Source organism: Doryrhamphus excisus, chromosome 21 (assembly GCF_030265055.1).
Source record: "Doryrhamphus excisus isolate RoL2022-K1 chromosome 21, RoL_Dexc_1.0, whole genome shotgun sequence".
NCBI lineage: Eukaryota > Metazoa > Chordata > Actinopteri > Syngnathiformes > Syngnathidae > Doryrhamphus > Doryrhamphus excisus.
Window position 1 is genome coordinate 2992153 of NC_080486.1, and position 20507 is coordinate 3012659.

At 37.3% G+C, this 20507-nt stretch overlaps 1 protein-coding gene across 5 annotated transcripts in view; it reads left to right on the plus strand.

Moving 5' to 3' along the window:
• The window catches only part of ctnnd2a (catenin (cadherin-associated protein), delta 2a), a 224416-nt gene that overhangs the window by 64131 nt on the left and 139778 nt on the right, over nt 1-20507 (plus strand). For all 5 annotated transcript variants that reach the window (XM_058060561.1, XM_058060564.1, XM_058060563.1 and 2 more), the window contains exon 3: nt 8303-8415. In XM_058060561.1, the coding sequence (XP_057916544.1) occupies nt 8303-8415 (113 nt within the window). The remainder of the gene's footprint in view (nt 1-8302; nt 8416-20507) is intronic.

Here is a 20507-nt window from a genome sequence, read left to right on the forward strand (position 1 = left end):
ATGTCAAGAGGGCTCTAATAATGTCACAAACCGTATTAATAAAGGTTTTAAACAGGGTTTTATGTTAAATATGAAAATATCCATGTTTTATTTTCTCTTATGTTCACTATATTTGGTAGTAGGAGTGTACAGGTGACTATAGGGGTGTTATTTCATGTCAAGAGGGCTCTAATAATGCCAAAAACATTATTTATAAAGGTTTTAAACAGGGTTTTATGTTAAATATGAACATATTACATTGATGAATAATGAATTTGACTTATATATGTATACTATTAAGGAAGATAACAAAAATATTGCTCAATTTTACTTCAAAATACATAAAAAACCTAATTAGACATAAGTGTGTATTACATATTTGAATGTAATTTTTGACCAGCTGTCTACCAAACCCCAGCTATGAAGGAGACCCAGCCTTGACCGTATTTATCTGCCTGCTGGCCACAGCCAGGAGACATATTTTATTTAAGTCAGGAGTCAGGAGAGTAAAAGAGAGTAATACTGCAGCAACCTAATGTTAGTGTGTGTGTGTGTGTGTGTGTGTGTGTGTGTGTGTGTGTGTATCCTCAAATGTCACCCGTACAGTATTGTCTCTGAAAGCTTGGAACCCCATCTGACCCAGTCTTAAATATTACCTCATGGTACCTCTTGGAAGCTGCTTTTGACAATGGAAAAAAAAGCGTCATTGAACACAACAATAACTCATTTCTGATTGTTTTCACCTTAAGTACAGTCAAAGGTGGGAAACCGTTGATAAGTCAATTCTACTTCCCTTTTCCTCCATTGTCATCCTGAAGGAACACGATGCTGCAACAGTGTTTTTGCTGCCATGAATAGCTAATTAGAATTAATTACCCTTAGAATAAAATGGCTTCTGACAGTGAAACGGATGCCAGCTGGTGTGGTTGTGTGATTGTGTGTTTGTGTAAACCTCATTCACTCGTGCCTTACAAGATGTGCTGGACAGGAGGTTGACAGGGCAGGGCTTTTAGCTCAATGGCTAGTGCAACCGATGCCAGCCAGTGTGGCTGTGCTAATGTACGTTGGTGAAGCTCACTCCCTGACACCTTAAGAGTCCAATATGGTTGTCATGTTGACAGTCTGGGGTTTTTGCTCAACGGCTAGTGCAACTAGATGTCAGCCAGTGTGACTGTGCTAATATACGTTGGTAAAGCTGACTCCCTGGAACCTTAAGAGTCCGTCTGGATTTTAAGTTGACAGTCTGGAGGTTTTTGCTCAATGGCTAGTGCAACTAGATGTCAGCCAGTGTGGCTGTGCTAATGTACGTTGGTAAAGCTCACTCCCTGATGCCTTAAGAGTCTGTCTGGATTTCAAGTCGACAGTCTGGAGGTTTTTGCTCAACGGCTAGTGCAACTAGATGTCGGCCAGTGTGACTGTGCTAATGTACATTAGTAAAGCTCACTCCCTGACACCTTAAGAGTCCAATATGGTTGTCATGTTGACAGTCTGGAGGTTTAGCTCAATGGCTAGTGCAACTAGATGCCAGCCAGTGTGGCTGTGCTAATGTACGTTGGTGAAGCTCACTCCCTGACACCTTAAGAGTCCACCGAGATGTGAAGTTGACAGTCTGGGGGTTTAGCTCAACGGCTAGTGCAACCGATGCTAATGTATGTTTGTAAACCTCAATCCCTGACACTTGACTCCATCTGGATGTCGTGTTGACAGTTTGGGCTTTTAGCTCGATAGTGAGCACTCTCAACTCTGTCTGTGGCCCTGGGTTCGAGCCCACGGACAGGCTGCAGAGCCAGTCGGCCTGGATACAAGCTTTGTAAGAATCTCTGTCACCTTTTGTCTCATTTTAGTCCTAACAATTAAGGACGTTGCATTTGTTCATCAGACACAGTCAGCGGAAGCAACTGCAGCATGGTGGAAACCGCCGCTTTGCATTGTCAGCTACGGCGAACAAATATGAGCATCCACCTAATATGCAATATTTATATCGCCCCCAAAACCACCCCCACTCTTCAAGGCTTCCATGTGAGGGTTGGAGCAGCGTGCAGGTATCCTCTCAAGCAGGACTGCACCTGGGAGGAGTCAGGACCTCATTTAAAATGCAGGGGGGGGGGGGGATGGATGGGATTCAACAGTTGCCATAGAGACCTTTTGTGGATGACTGCAGCTGCTGCCTTGTGTGTCTCTCCTCTCACACGTGCATCGTCCCTTCAAAGCAGATACTAAAAGTCAGTTTTGGATATTGGGTAATGCGGCCCATGTAAGGTAAAAAAAAAAAAATATTGTTGTCACTTCAGGGTGAAGATACTGAGGTATTATATGAAATCAATTTCCATGATTCTGCTCTATTAGCATTTCTAACACCTTGAGGATTTGACGCCGTGGCAAACAACACAACAAAGCAGTCGCGGGATGAGAGCAGAGGTGCAAAGCGAGGGGGCGTGTCTGTGTATAAAAATAAAAACACATAACAATTACCGTTTCGTAGACCCGGCTTGAATTAGCAGCGTCACCTCTCGTGTGAATCACAGGAGGTTGCTTGGACTTGCTATTTTTTTCTTGGCAAACTCCTGTGACTTTCTAACAATTGGTGATGCTTTGTTTGTGCAGTGTGTGGTGAAACATAACACATACGTTTTTATTTTATTTTGTTTTATTTATTATTTTATTTATTTTAGTTTTATTTTGCCAAATTAAAATATATTTAACATAAAACCCTGTTTAAAACCTTTTATAAATACGTTTTTTGACATTATTAGAGCCCTCTTGACATGAAATAACACCCCTATAGTCACCTTTACACCCCGACTACCAAATATAGTGGACATAAGAGAAAATAAAACATGAATATTTTCATATTTAACATAAAACACTGTTTAAAATCATTTATAAATACGGTTTTTCACATTATTAGAGCCCTCTTGACATGAAATAACACCCCTATAGTCACTTTTACACTCCTACTACCCATTATAGTGGACATAAGAGAAAATAAAACATGAATATTTTCATATTTAACATAAAACCCTCTTTAAAACCTTTTATAAATACGGTTTTTGACATTATTAGAGCCCTCTTAACATGAAATAACACCCCTATAGTCACCTGTACACTCCTACTACCCAATATAGTGGACATAAGAGAAAATAAAACATGAATATTTTCATATTTAACATAAAACCCTCTTTAAAACCTTTTATAAATACGGTTTTTGACATTATTAGAGCCCTCTTGACATGAAATAACACCCCTATAGTCACCTGTACACTCCTACTACCCAATATAGTGGACATAAGAGAAAATAAAACATGAATATTTTCATATTTAACATAAAACCCTCTTTAAAACCTTTTATAAATACGGTTTTTGACATTATTAGAGCCCTCTTGATATGAAATAACACCCCTATAGTCACCTGTACACTCCTACTACCCAATATAGTGGACATAAGGGAAAATAAAACATGAATATTTTCATATTTAACATAAAACCCTCTTTAAAACCTTTTATAAATACGGTTTTTGACATTATTAGAGCCCTCTTGACATGAAATAACACCCCTATAGTCAGCTTTACACTTGACTACCCAATATAGTGCACATAAGAGAAAATAATACATGAACAAGTCTGGTGCTTGTGTGTCTCACACACCATTACAGTAACATTACTGACACCTAGTGACCAGTGTAGAAATCGACATATCATCTACTACTATTTTTAGGCATAAATGTACACATCTAATAACTAATAAGAGGCCGTATTAAAATATTTTGGTGCTGAGAAAACATGCAATAAATGTAATAAATATTTACAATTATGTACAATTTTTTTCAAGTATTTATTTTGTTTTTATGACAAAACCCAAAATTTGCAGATTTTGGTTGAAGGCTTTTTTCCCCTTTCATATTTTTTTAAATAATATAATATAATATAATATAATAATTAATATAATAATAATATAATAATTAATTAATATAATATAATAATTTTTTCCCCCAACTCAAACACAAATCATTCACCCAAAATTTGCAGATTTTGTTTAAAAGGGTTTTTCCCCCTCTCATATTTTTTTCATGATATAATAATAATAATAATAATAATAATAATAATATTAAATATAAAATATAAAATATGAAGAAATAAAATATTAAAAAAATAAAATAAAATATTTATGATAAAATAATAATTTTTTCCCCCCAACACAAACACAAATTATTCACCCTAAATTGTCAATAATATGTCACAATTTGTACACGTCTTTGTACACGTTACTGATAATGTAGTTCATAATATTGGGTGGTCCTTGAACACACCACAGCCAGCAGATGTGAAACCTCTCCATTGTGACTCCAGTACAATTTGTTCATTTATCATCTTCCATGATCATTCATTAGCGGTGACTACCTATACATTTCCCTGTTTCATGTGTGTTGACTCTTTGAAAATATATCACTTGTAGTACTTGTAGTATTTTCCCTGTAGTATGACAGGCGGTCCCACTTTAGTGGGAATAAAAGAAAAATAATGACTCCAATGTCTTTATATTGCTACATCGGTACGTGTGTGTGTACAAGTGGAAGTCGAGGGAAAAGTGGGTGGAAGGAAGTGTGCATATTCATGAGTAAGTGGTTCCTGTGAGAGTGGGAGTGGGGCGTGGGGTGGGGGGGTTGAATTGTGCTGTAATGTTGAGGGGATTGAGTTTGGAGACTCGAGATAGCGACGACGGGGATCAAGTCATTCAGTGCTTCAAATGGCTTTGAAAAGCAATCAAACCGGCACACGCTCTCTTTAGATCACACACACACACACACATAAGGGTTGTACCTGTACGATACCTTCAGTGTGGCGGCCGACTTATTGATCCATGCATGTTTGATTCCCTACTATGCACACACACTCATTTTTTTTTCCATCATCTGAAATAGCCAATAGCACATTGAGTATAGATTACACAACAGATAAGTATGATACCTCCATGATAAATTGCTTCTCTGTGGCTAAAATCCATTGCCGCAAGTTCGAGTCCGGACAGCCAATGAAGTAGCATCGTGTACGGAAAAGCGTATGAAGTATTTATTCAACAAAAATGCAAAGCGATCGAAGCGCTCAAACAGCTTTTAAAGGGCATTGCTGTTATTACCTCCCTCTTCTGCGCTATGCGTGCGTACTGTATTCTAAATAGAGTACATAAAAATAACACATCCAAGTGGGGATAGCACACTCCGCAAATATCCTCATTAGACTAAATTAGACGCTTTCAGGAGAATTGCTTCAACTATTCAAGCGACAAAGGGGGATTAAAATGCTATTTTTGCACGTGGAAGCGTTTTCGACCAATGGCGGCTCGGCAAACTTTCTTTCACCCGCCGATCACGTTGGCGTCATGGAATAAAATGATGACACTTCATTTCAGATGTTGCATTACCGCCGGCCGTCTTTGTGGCCGCAGGCAGATGTTGCATCACTTCATGTATTACCTAAACAAAGTAGTTTTCGGTTACAGTGGGATGGACGGAAAATGGCGTGAAATGTACGATTAAAGCACGCGGATAGATGTGTCAATCTAAATCAGAAGCACACAATTTTTTGTATTTACATGTCTTATATCAAATACCTTGGGGGGGGGGTACATTCAACCTTCATTTGTAGTCTTATTTATGTCTTAAATGCCTTATTTTTTGTTATTATATCTACTATATTGGGTAAATGTCACTATAGGGGTGCTATTTCATGTGTAGAGGGCTCTAATAAACCGTATTTGTCTACTTCCCAAGGACAAGTCTCATTTATGTCTCAAATGTCTTATTTTATCTTATTACGTCGACTATATTGGGTAATAGGATTGTAATGGCGACTATAGGGGTGCTGTTTCATGTGTAGAGGGCTCTAATAAGCTGTATTTTTCTACTTCCCGCGCAGTTCTTATAGCATACATGCAGCAAAACACACCAGCACAAGTCTCATTTGAGTCTCAAAGGTCTTTTTTTTTTAATTATGTCTACTATATTGGGTAAATGTGACTATAGGGGTGCTATTTCATGTGTAGAGGGCTCTAATAAACCGTATTTGTCTACTTCCCAAGGGCAAGTCTTATTTATGTCTCAAATGTCTTATTTTCTCTTATTACGTCTACTATATTGCTTAATAGGATTGTAATGGTGACTATAGGGATGCTATTTTATGTGTGGAGGGCTCTAATTAACGTTATTTGTCCACTTCCCAAGGACAAGTCTTATTTATGTCTCAAATGTCTTATTTTCTCTTATTACGTCTACTATATTGGTTAATAGGATTGTAATGGTGACTATAGGGATGCTATTTTATGTGTGGAGGGCTCTAATTAACGTTATTTGTCTACTTCCCAAGGACAAGTCTTATTTATGTCTCAAATGTCTTATTTTCTCTTATTACGTCTACCATATTGTGTAATATGATTGTAATGGCGACTATAGGGGTGCTATTTCATGTGTAGAGGGCTCTAATAAACCGTATTTGTCTACTTCCCAAGGACAAGTCTCATTTATGTCTCAAATGTCTTATTTTCTCTTATTACGTCGACTATATTGGGTAATAGGATTGTAATGGCGACTATAGGGGTGCTGTTTCATGTGTAGAGGGCTCTAATAAGCTGTATTTTTCTACTTCCCGCGCAGTTCTTATAGCATCCATGCAGCAAAACACACCAGCACAAGTCTCATTTGAGTCTCAAAGGTCTTTTTTTTTTAATTATGTATACTATATTGGGTAAATGTGACTATAGGGGTGCTATTTCATGTGTAGAGGGCTCTAATAAACCGTATTTGTCTACTTCCCAAGGGCAAGTCTTATTTATGTCTCAAATGTCTTATTTTCTCTTATTACGTCTACCATATTGTGTAATATTATTGTAATGGCGACTATAGGGGTGCTATTTCATGTGTAGAGGGCTCTAATAAACCGTATTTGTCCACTTCCCAAGGACAAGTCTTATTTATGTCTCAAATGTCTTATTTTATCTTATTACGTCGACTATATTGGGTAATAGGATTGTAATGGCGACTATAGGGATGCTATTTTATGTGTGGAGGGCTCTAATTAACGTTATTTGTCCACTTCCCAAGGACAAGTCTTATTTATGTCTCAAATGTCTTATTTTCTCTTATTACGTCAACCATATTGGGTAATAGGATTGTAATGGGGACTATAGGGGTGCTGTTTCATGTGTAGAGGGCTCTAATAAGCTGTATTTTTCTACTTCCCGCGCAGTTCTTATAGCATCCATGCAGCAAAACACACCAGCACAAGTCTCATTTGAGTCTCAAAGGTCTTTTTTTTTATTATGACTACTATATTGGGTAAATGTCACTATAGGGGTGCTATTTCATGTGTAGAGGGCTCTAATAAACCGCATTTGTCTACTTCCCAAGTACAAGTCTTATTTATGTCTCAAATGTCTTATGTTCTCTTATTACGTCGACTATATTGGGTAATAGGATTGTACTGGTGACTATAGGGATGCTATTTTATGTGTGGAGGGCTCTAATTAACGTTATTTGTCCACTTCCCAAGGACAAGTCTTATTTTTGTCTCAAATGTCTTATTTTCTCTTATTACGTCTACCATATTGTGTAATATGATTGTAATGGCGACTATAGGGGTGCTATTTCATGTGTAGAGGGCTCTAATAAACTGTATTTTTCTACTTCCCGCGCAGTTCTTATAGCATGCATGCAGCAAAACACACCAGCGCAAGTCTTATTTGAGTCTCAAAGGTCTTACTTTCTTTTATTATGTCTACTATATTGGGTAAATGTGACTATAGGGGTGCTATTTCATGTGTAGAGGGCTCTAATTAACGTTGTTTGTCCACTTCCCAAGGACAAGTCTTATTTATGTCTCAAATGTCTTATTTTCTCTTATTACGTGTACTATATTGGTTAATAGGATTGTAATGGCGACTATAGGGGTGCTATTTCATGTGTGGAGGACTCTAATTAACCGTATTTTTCTACTTCCCGCACAGTTCTTATAGCATGCATGCAGCAAAACACACCAGCACAAGTCTCATTTGAGTCTCAATTGTCTTTTGTCTTATTACCTCTACTATACCGGGTAATAGGATTGTAATGGTGACTATAGGGATGCTACTTCATGTATAGAGGGCTCTAATAACAGTCTTATTTCTGTCTCAAGTGTCTTATTTTCTCTTATTACGTCTACTATATTGGGTAAATGTGACTATAGGGGTGCTATTTCATATGTAGAGGGCTCTAATAATATGACTCAGTTTTTTTACTTCCTCTTGCGCTTTTATGGAAACTCCATCTTTTCATTTTCCTTCTCTCGACAGGAGCGGCAGTTTGAGCGTCTGACGCGGGAACTCGAGGCCGAGCGTCAGATCGTTGCCACCCAGCTGGAGAGATGCAAACTGGGATCAGAGGCGGGCAGCATGAGCAGCATCAGGTAACACATGCAAACACACCCCATCCCCCACCCCCCCCTCTCTTTGTCTCCCCGCATCCGAGATGGGGTGTCGCATTCATCCCCTGTGTGTTGATCATTGAACATTCTGTATATGTGTGCACAAAATTCAAGTACCTGCGTGGGAGGTTTGGAGGTCCCGATTTTAGCATTTCATTAAGGATGCAAAAGTGAGTATAGTTATGTGTGCGTTTTTTTTTTTTTTTGTATGTACTCTATGTGCCTGTTTTCACAGCCTCCCACACAAGTGTAAAGTTAGCTCATAATGGAGCAGATTTTGGCCGCTTTATGACAACAGTGCCTGGTTGCAGCATTATATACCTTCACCCCGCACTCTTGTTGCTCATACTTTTTCTGTATGGCAACATCATTTTGTAGATTTGTAAATTTTATTAAAAATAAATACTCATTGCTCAGTTCATAAAGGCTTCGGGGCTGGGAGGAATTTTTACTTTTTTTATTTTTATTTTTTAAACATGCTAGGTTAATTAGCGACTCCAAATTGTCCATAGGTATGAATGTGAGTGTGAATGGTTGTTTGTCTGTATGTGCCCTGTGATTGGCTGGCCACCAGTCCAGGGTGTACCCCGCCTCCTTCGCCTAAAGACAGCTGGGATAGGCTCCAGCACCTCCGGCGACCCTCGTGAGAAAAAAAAAAGCGATAGAAAATGAATGAATGAGTTTCCAACCTTATAAATGTATTTAACATTATTAGAGCCCTCCAGAAAGGAACTAGCACCCCTATAGTCAAATTGACACAGAATAAGACTTATAATTCACTTTTTACTTACTGTGGTTCATTTATTATTTATTATTCTAATTCTAGGCTGCACGGCGGTCGAGTGGTTAACGCACAGGCCTCACAGCTAGGAGACCCGAGTTCAATCCCACCCTCGGCCATCTCTGTGTGGAGTTTGCGTGTTCTCCCCGTGCATGCGTGGGTTTTCTCCGGGTACTCCGGTTTCCTCCCACATTCCAAAAACATGCTAGGTTAATTAGCGACTCCAAATTGTCCATAGGTATGAATGTGAGTGTGAATGGTTGTTTGTCTATATGTGCCCTGTGATTGGCTGGCCACCAGTCCAGAGTGTACCCCGCCTCTCTCGCCTAAAGACAGTTGGGATAGGCTCCAGCACCCCCGCGACACTCGTGAGGAAAAGTGGGAGAAAATGAACGAATGAATGAGTTCTCCTCCTATTTTGTGTGGAAGTGGTAACTTGTTGGCTTCTTATTTTGTCTTTCCCCACCCTTGGCCATGTCTGTGTGGAGTTTGCGTGTTCCCCCCATGCATGCGTGGGTTTTCTCCGGGTACTCCGGTTTCCTCCCACATTCCAAAAACATGCTAGGTTAATTAGCCACTCCAAATTGTCCATAGGTATGAATGTGAGTGTGAATGGTTGTTTGTCTATATGTGCCTTGTGATTGGCTGGCCACCAGTTTCAGGGTGTACCCGGCCTCTCGCCTGAAGACAGCTGGGATAGGCTCCAGCACCCCCTTGATAAGCGGTAGAAAATGAATGAACGAATGAATGATATAAGCAGTGTGTCACTGTCGCTATCCATGGTGCTGATTTTGCCACACAACTACATTACAAACCTAATTCTTTAGGAGCCCTGCATTGGAGTTTAAACTCAGGCAATATAGGGCGTCAATATATACTAGTATCTGGGTTTACGGCCAACACCAAGTCAAGGTTATGACCACTGGTCTCTGGAAGGGTTGCCTTTACGATACCAAGAACCTGAATTAGCACATCATGTCAACCTAACCAGGCAAACATTCTCTCAGAGTCCAAAAGTTATTTTCAGTTGATGCAGTTCAGTAAGTCAGAAATGGATGCCGAGATAAGCGTGCCCCGCATGCTAATGAGGGCGTTTTAATGTCAACAGTCTGGATCTTGTGCTCGCTATCTGCTCTCATTAAATCACACTCCTTTTTTTTGAAAGAGAGAGAGAAAAAAATCCATATGTAAGATAGGTAGAAAGTTGGCTGGAAGTTATTTACTGCATGCACCCCCAGCGCTCCTTCCTGCCATGTCGCAGTGTCTGCCATCATGAAAATTCTACATTCCTTTTTACTCCCTCTGGCAAGTTATCGTATACGTACGCACGCCTGAAGGCCGTCCAAACAAACTTTTGAACTTTTTCAATACTTGTTGCGGCAGGAATCCGTCATGACGCATTTTTGTGTTCCGGTTTTGTTATGCGCCAAACAAAAAAGTTGGAATCATCACTCGGTCTTTTGAATTGGGCTTGTAGAGCGCGTCGTCCTTGATGGAAATATTTTGATGATATAATGGCGATGTACTTCTGTGTTGCATTTAGTTGTTATTAAAAAGTAACTGTAATAAGGATTTCATGCACGGGTGACCAAAGTGCGGCCCTGGGGGGCATTTGCACTTGAAAAATAGAGCAAAAAGGCAAACTGTAAGACAAAGCTTTGTCTGTATATATAAAGTTGTATTTTTTAAAAACTAAATCTAAAAGTACCCGCCCCCCCCCCCATGCGGGTCATTGTAGAAAAAGGCTGGATTTAACATGAACAATAATAATAAACACTCATTTGTAAATGTATTCAGTAGAAATTATTTTTTTATTCATTAAAAAAATATTTTTAAAAAAATCATTAATTAATGTACTATTAAATAAATTTAATTTTAAATTATTTAATTATGAAAATATGAAATAAAAATTTATTTTTTATCAGTACAAATTATTTTTTATTAATTAAAAATTATTTAAAAAAATAATCAATTAATGTATTATTAAATCAATGTAATTTTAAATTATTTAATTATAAAAATATTAAATAAAAAATATTTTTTTCATCAGTAGAAATTAGTTTATTCATTAAAAAATATTTTAAAAAGCTTCAATTAATATTTATTATTGAATCAATTTAATTTGAAATTATTTAATTATAAAATATTAAATAAAAATTGTTTTTTTATCAGTAGAAATTGTTTTTTTTATTAAAAAACATTTAAAAAAATAATCAATTAATATTTAATATTGAATCAATTACATTTTAAATTATTTAATTATAAAAAATATGAAATAAAAATTGATTTAAATTTTTTTTTTTATAATATTTTTTTAAATATCACAATTCAAAATAAATGTACTTATGGCAGGAATAACAAAAACAGCTTCCTCTTCAGGTGTTTTCAAAGCTTTAATAAGTTGACATTACTTTTATTTTAGTTTTATCATACAGTAGTTAACTTCTTTTTACACTTGTATGCCAGCTCCAAATGTTCCATAAAAAGTGCCTGTACATTTCACAGGTAAGGTTTTATTATATCACATGTTCGCTTTGCATCATTTTCAATGGGAAATATGAATAAGAGTGTGTTCATCCTTTGTAAGCGAGGCTACTGTAAAATAGAATATAGTCTTACTGAATATCTGCTGACGACTCTAATTAGACAGCATAATTAATTACCGTACTGTGTGAGTGTGAAAGTGCTATTGTCCTGCAGTTTTATCTTCAGTGCTTTAACTCTTTTGAGTGTGTGTGTGTGTGAGTGTGTGTGTGTGTGTGTGTGTGTGTGTGTGTGTGTGGCGTCTGCACTCGTCTGCTGTCTCATGGTTGCGTCATCCCATGATAATCACACCAGATCTACGGGATTAGTTTCGCTTTTTGCCCGCCGAGGAGCTCATTATGACGGCGAGCCGACGTCGATCCCCGCGTGCACTTAAGCATGTGAATGCGCCTTAACTCAAAAAACGTGTGATGTGCGTTTGTCGCCCCGTTTTGTGCACATCACATACAAACATGTCCGCCTTTTATGTCATACCTCAACCCCCCCCCCCCCCCCCCCCCTTCTTGATTGACGCTATCCTTCCATTGTGATTGTTCCCGGGCCTAAGTATAGATAAGAGCATCAGCGGTATGACTGAGTGATCAGAGGATATGTGATACCGTTCAATGAGACCATGCTAACCTTTTTGTAACATCAACGCTCATTTCCCTGTCCTTCATCAGGCCTTCTGTGACAGGACGCATCTAAATATAGAATGTACTGGTTCGCTATGAGGAAACCATTGCGACAATGAAGGTGCTAGGAATAGTGAAGGGAGGATTGAAGGATGGAAGGAAGGCTTGAAGGATGGAAGGAAGGCTTGAAGGAAGGCTTGAAGGAAGGAAGGAAGGCTTGAAGGAAGGAAGGAAGGAAGGAAGGACCAAGGAGGGAAGGAAGGAAGGACCAAGGAGGGAAGGAAGGAAGGACCAAGGAGGGAAGGAAGGAAGGACCAAGGAAGGAAGGCTTGAAGGAGGGAAGGAAGGACCAAGGAAGGAAGGACCAAGGAAGGAGGGAAGGAAGGACCAAGGAAGGAAGGAAGGAAGGAAGGAAGGACGAAGGAAGGAAGGAAGGACGAAGGAGGGAAGGAAGGCTTGAAGGAGGGAAGGAAGGCTTGAAGGAGGGAAGGAAGGACCAAGGAAGGAAGGAAGGACCAAGGAAGGAAGGAAGGACCAAGGAAGGAAAGAAGGACCAAGGACGGAAGGAAGGAAGGAAGGACCAAGGAAGGAAGGAAGGAAGGACCAAGGAAGGAAGGAAGGACCAAGGAAGGAAGGAAGGAAGGAAGGACCAAGGAAGGAAGGAAGGAAGGAAGGACCAAGGAAGGAAGGAAGGAAGGACCAAGGAAGGAAGGACCAAGGAAGGAAGGAAGGCTTGAAAGAAGGAAGGAAGGCTTGAAAGAAGGAAGGAAGGCTTGAAGGAAGGAAGGAAGGCTTGAAGGAAGGAAGGAAGGCTTGAAGGAGGGAAGGAAGGACCAAGGAAGGAAGGAAGGACCAAGGAAGGAAGGAAGGACCAAGGAAGGAAGGAAGGAAGGCTTGAAGGAAGGAAGGACCAAGGAAGGAAGGAAGGACCAAGGAAGGAAGGAAGGAAGGACCAAGGAAGGAAGGCTTGAAGGAGGGAAGGAAGGACCAGGGAAGGAAGGACCAAGGAAGGAAGGACCAAGGAAGGAAGGAAGGACCAATCAAGGAAGGAAGGAAGGACCAGGAAGGAAGGAAGTGCATCATATTCTACTTTTCCGCAGCGTATTGCGTTACTTCATTTCCAAAATGGCCACCATTTTACATCCGAGTTCATTTAAAGGACACGACCAAGACCTACTGTACCGACAACCTTTCCTCTTTAACTGGCGCTTATCGTTTTACAGCCTTTTTTTTTTTTACATACATTCCTTTGTGTCCCTGGTCACTTCCTTGTTTTGGCCGCCATTAAAATACTATCCAATTAGATTCCTTTATCTCGCTATAGCTCACTCTCTTTTTCCCAAGTTGGGTGATAATGGAGGGATCCATCACACCATTAGCTGCGGGGCGCTTTTATACACTTAGCAAAATGCTGCATAGAGAGAACAGGAATTATAGGCCGCAGCCTCACACCTTGAAATATCCACCATGTTGGAGTTTGCATGCAAAAAAAAAAAAAAAAAAATAGGGGGGGGGGGGGGATGATGATAGCAAGAGTCACGCTCCCTCCTAATGACTGATGATGCATTTCCAGAAGAAGAAGAAGAGGAGGAAAAATGGTGGCAGGTGGGCACATCCCTCACCCAGCTGTGTGTGTGGGAGGGGTTTGGGGGGGGGGGGGGGGGTACTGTCTATCTTTCTGTCTGCCTCTCCGTGTTGTTTCATCGCACACTTCTATCTATTCGTCTCTTAAATTGCATCTTCGGGCTTTGGGGAGTGCAGTTTTTTTTATTGTGGCACAATACTATTTATGGTGGAAGCCATCTTCTTTTAAGTTGGCCGCTTGTCCTCTAAATAAAGTTGGCTATATTTGAAATGAAGTCAAATATGACAATATGAATTAGTACAATTGTAAAAGAAATGTAGCGTTGCTCTACTAATTTAGTCATACTAATTAGAACTGCAATAAATAATTGATTAATCGATTACACAATTAGATTAGAAGATTCATGTCTTTGAAAACGGCAAAAATAATCAAAAAGCTAACATGCTGGTGTTGGTGTTGACATGCGAGGTGTTGCTAGCATGCTAACAACTACTACAATAGCCCTTAGTCTTTGTATAAGTGTATATCGATGAAATTGATTAATATTAACATGCTCAGGTTAGTGTATTAACAATGCTAACATGCTAATTGTTACCATGCTAACACCTAACATGAAAACAGTCTTAAGTTCATATCTTTGAAAATGGCAAAAATAAACAAAAAGCTAACATGCTGGTGTTGGTGTTAACATGCGAGGTGTTGCTAGCATGCTAACAACTAGTACAATAGCCCTTAGTCTTTGTGTAAGTGTATACCTATGAAATGGATTAATACTAGCACGCTAAGGTTAGCGTATTAACAATGCTAACATGCTAATTGTTAGCATGCTAACACCTAACATGAAAACAGTCTTAAGTTCATATCTTTGAAAATGGCAAAAATAATCAAAAATCTAACATGCGAGATGTTGCTAGCATGCTAACAACTAGTACAATAGCCCTTAGTCTTTATGTAAGTGCATATCTATGAAATTGATTAATACTAACATGCTCAGGTTAGCGTATTAACGATGTTAATATGCTAATTGTTACCATGCTAACACCTAACATGAAAATAGTATGTTTAAAAAAAAGCTAACATGCTAGGTGTTAACATTCAAGGTGTTGCTAGCATGCTAACAACTAGCGCAATAGCCCTTAGTCTTTGTGTAAGTGGAAGTTTATACCTATGAAAATGGCTTTAAAGCTAATGTTAGCTTGTTAACAAATAACATGAAAAATTATGTTTATTCATTTGAAAATTGACAAAAATCCAACAAGATAACATAATCTGATAGCACATAGTCTTAATGAAAGATTATACCAATAAAAATTTGAATTTTTCGATAGCATCGTGTCACAAAATAACACATTTTTGGAGACGTTTTGGAATGGCCTGAGCCTATCCCAGATGATTTGAACTTTTGGACAATTTAGAGTCTTCTATTAACCTAAAATGCTTGTTGTTGGAATGTGGAACCAAGCTTCAGCACCCAGATTCCCAAACGGAAATTTCATATAACATGCTAATCATTCAGCCATCGTGCGGCGGTCCCAATCAAAAGCACCTCGGAGCCACAAAAATGAATCGGAAAAAAAAAACGATTTTGAAAACTCCCAGCTAAAAAAATTCTGTGCTGTAAATGTATCGGTTCCTTTCCAAGATGTCAAACCATCTCGCCGTTTGTTAGCGATGACATCCACGGACCAAGAGTCCATGTGCCTGTCATCCTGAAGCCAAATAAATGGGGGCCATGTTTATTCCTGTAGGAGTCAGCAGCTGGTGACTCCGTGTCAGCGGCAAGGAGAGATGGAGGCCTTCGGGGCAACAGTAGCATTGTGTGGAAGTGTGTGTGTGGAAGTGTGTTGCCGTGCGACCCATGTGCATGTGCGTGTCCCCACGCTGAGGGTAATCGGGGGGGTGTTTGCTTCATTAAACATGCAAATGAATGCTTATCTTCCCCCAACACCAGATATTGGTGAAAATAGATAAGAAGCTACCATGCTTCCATGCCAGGGAGGCAGCCGGAGAAAAGAGTGTGTCATAGAAAGTGAGAGAAACATTGCAACCAAAACATTGACAGTGAATGGCAAAATGGAGAAAAAAAAAAAGTCAGAGTAGTATAAACATTTTCAATACGAGTTTTTTGGGGATAATTTTGCTATAATATTTTATATAACAACACACCTGACGCCATAGTATTTCCTATCTGGTGTTTTTGCATAGCAGCATCATAAATCATGTTGGTTGGGTCCAACTCGGGTAATACTAAATACGCAAGAGAAGTATTTATACTAATGTACATTGTTTTTTTTCCACCCCACATCCAAAATGCTGATGTGTGCTGAGTGGGCTCCACTGTGCCGAAGTTCCCTGCACCTTAATTACATTAAAAAAAAAAATAAAAAAAAATTATGAGCATGATTTTCTCTCCTTGGAATATTGTTGGTGTAGTTTTTGTAAAAGCAAAGTACTACAATAAATACTTTGTTGACCATAAAAGCGGCTAAAGAGGCTTCAAACAATGTTATAAAGTTACTGATTCTATTCTGTTGGTATTTCCTGGCTATGTCACTGGTGTGTGTGAGTGACCGGAAAAAAAGCTCTGTTGCTTGGAAACTGTACTTTAACTTTTTTTTTTTATTGGCCCATTGCAACTTTACTCTACTGAATAAGTAAAAAAGTCCTAATTTTATGAGAAAGAGGTTATAATATTTTATATTATTTTAGGAGCTTACATTTTAATACAATGTTAAAGAAAAAATTAATTTTAATTTTATTTTTGGAGGAATAATGTCACAAGAATAACATCCAAATATTATGGGAATAAAGTCAAAATATTACGAGAATTTTTTTTTTAGAATAAACTCCTAAGATTATATTAAATAATATTTTATAAACGACAGTTTAGTAACAAAGAGTTGAAAGCAAAGTCAAAATATTATGGGAATAAAGTCAAAACATTATGAGAAATATTTTTTTGAGAATAAACTCTGAAGATTACATTAAATAATATTTTATAAATGACAGTTTAGTAGCAAAGAGTTGAAAGAAAAGTCCAAATATTATGGGAATAAAGTCAAAACATTACAATAATTTTTTTTAGAATAAATTTACAAGATAATATAATAAATAATATAATATAAATAAGATAATATATAATATAATAATAATAAATAATAATAATATTATATAAATGACATTTTAGTAGCAAAGAGTTGAAAGAAAAGCCAAATTTTATGGAAATAAAGTATAAATATTACAAGAAGTGAATTTACAAGAATTATTTAAAAAGCACGTTGAAATAATTCAAATAAAAACAGCAAAAATGGCGACAAAATACTTTTTTTTTATGCCGCTTATCCTCACTAGGGTTGCGGAGGTACGCTGGAGCCTATCCCAGCTGAGAGCTGAGAGACTGGGTACACCCTGAAGTGGTCGGCAGCCAATCATAGGGCAATTGGACAATCTGGAGTCGCCAATTAACAATTAACCTAGCATGTTTTTGGAATAGGGAAAGAAACTGGAATTTTCGGCGTAAACCCACGCATGCACCGTGCGGCCCAAAGAGTGAAGTTGAAGCTTTTTCATCTACATGCTGTTTTTTCTTTAAATATACATAACCTCTTAGCATACTAGCATATCGGCATGTGTGGCTTTTTATTTTATTGTTATATATGTAGTGCGTGCAAAATACTTGTAGCAGTATCAATCCCAAGTTCCGGTTGCCAGATGGTTCCTGCATGCGCTTGTGCGTTCCAGGTCGTCGATGGAGTTGTTGAGTCATTGCGGAGCAGACGTGATGATATATTGTTATAGGCGGACCAGCCAGCTCCTCTCCCGCCACTTAATTAAAAACCGCCAGTCCCAGGGCCCCCCCCGCATGTCACATCCTATCCTTCTCATCCATCAGCCTCACTCTGCTGTAAATAAATACTGTATATATATATATATATACTATACACGCGTACGAGTACAGCCTCATCAAATATCGCACCTACGCTCGGTTATTTGTGTTATTTATCTTTCTCGCGGCTCATTCGCCGCCGTGGCGCCGCAGATATGTGAACCATGAGTGATTGGTTTACAGTAAATGACCGTGTGATAGTTTATACTCTTGTGATGAATTCAATGACGCTACATCCAATCACGTGTTGCCTTTTTCATTCAAATAATAATTAAGATTTGCATATTTACTCCACATGATGGATTGTCGTTCAGTCGCTATGGATAAGAGTGGTTCAGATAGCTGACTTTCAAGCTCGATTCCCCATTGACAGATGCCAAATATTATTGGAATAAAGTCAAAATATTACGAGAATTTTTTTTAGCATTAACTCCTAAGATTATATTAAAAAAATATTATATAAATGACGTTGAACTGTTTGACTTTGCTTCATATTGATTCGCTCCATCTATGGGCTTAAACCATTCATGCCCTGCGGCTGTTTTTTTAAACGCCCTCGGCATTATTGTAAAATAGCATTAAACAAGACAATAAGAAAAACACCATAAAAATGCAAAAATATAATATAAAAATATCATAAAATAATTTTTTAAATTAAATTGATTAATTATTAAATATAAAATAATATAATAAATAATATAAAAATATAATAAATAATATATTACATTTAATTTATTACTAATTAGTAAATATAAAATAATATAAGAAATAATATATTATAAAATATATAATAAAAAATTGTTAAATTTAAATTATTAACATTAATAAATATAAAATAATATAAAATATAAAAAATAAATTAAATTTAATGTATTAATGATTATTAATTATAAAATAATATAATACATAATATATTATAAAATATATAATAAAATAATTTGTCAAATTTAAATTATTAATACTTATTAAATATAAAATAATATAATATCAAATATAATAAAATAATTTATTAAATTTACTTTATTAATAATGATTAATTATAAAATAATATAATATAAAATATATAATAAATAAATGTATATAAAAATGATATTTTTTTCCAAGAATAATTATTATGGGAAATAGACCTTACATTGACAGAAAGTATACGTAGCATGAAGTTGAAAAAGTAAGGAAATTCTTTCTTTTAATGTCGTGCTGTCATGTTAGCGGAGACTTGTAAATAATATAATATAAAATATATAATAAATATATATATATATATATATATATATATATATTTTTTTTTAAAGAATAATTATTATGGGAAATTACATTACATTGACAAAGTATGGCATGCAGTTGAAAAAGTAAGGAAATTCTTTCTTTTAATGTCGTGCTGTCATGTTAGCGGACACCTACACGGATGTAGCTAGGCTAATGCAACTTGACCCAAATATATCTTGGACGTTTTTGCACCATTTCCTCCTAAATTGTTGTCACAGAATTTGGCAGGGTGAGAATCACGCGTCTCAAGCCAGTGTGGGGGGGGTTGCGGGGGGTTCATAAAGAGACACAGCTTACAGGCACACACCTCCATCACATGCGGCGACACAATAACAGTCTTCCTCTGAAGTAAAAGCTACTGATAGCGCCCTCCCTCTAAATCATACGTTAGATTATCCCTGGTGGGTTGAGTGATTTCGGCTGCCTCGGCCCCCGAAGCTCCGAGACTCCAACTAAGACATCAAATGTGAGTGGCAACGGACAAACAGGATGCAGCACTCCGCGACAAGAATGCGTGAAGTCAACAATAGCGGTGATTGATTACTCATCGGCCCAACATTGAGATTGACAATCCATCATTTTTAAATGATATTTTTTGGCTTCATTTCTCTGTATGTGTGTCGACGGCGTTGACGGCTCATATAACATTTTAATTTTTCCCCATTTTTTTTTTTATGCTCATGACTGACAAGAAAATGCTTCCCCTGTCAAACAAACGTTCCTTTGAAACGCAAATTAAACTGTACTGTAGGCCCATTTCATTCCTTGGACTTTTATATCCATGAGGTTCGGAAGTCCCGTATTCCCATTCATATGTAAATGCATAACGTTACGTTAAGTTCAATGTTTGCTAAACAAAGTGAGTGAATCCCCATTTAAAGGACAACTGCGCTATTTTGGGAATGTTGCCCATCATGAAGACGCATGTCTTTCTCTTTTGTGTGTATTCTAAAGATATCAAAACGGCTAAAATAATGGTAAAATCATACTTAGAAGGTCGTAAACATGTTTTCTATGGTGTAACTTTGGAAATATTTCAAGCCTGAAATATTGGGCCATACAGCCCAGGTGCCCAAAGTGTGGCCCCGGGGCCATTTGTTGCACCCTGTTTTTTATTTTTTATTTGGCACATTCTAAAAATATAATTTCATGGGGAAAATTAGGAAATCAGCACAAATTTTACAAGAAAATATTTTTTACAATTTTACAAGTGGAAACATAAAGAGAAAAAAGGTGTCATTTTATGTGGAAAAACATTATAATGCTATGAGGAAAAATAAGCATTTATTAGTATAAATATTAATAAAAAATAAATAAAATAGTTAATAAAATATTAACATTTTTAAGTTTTTAATATGATAAATAAAAATATAAAAATAAAATAATAAAAATAATAAA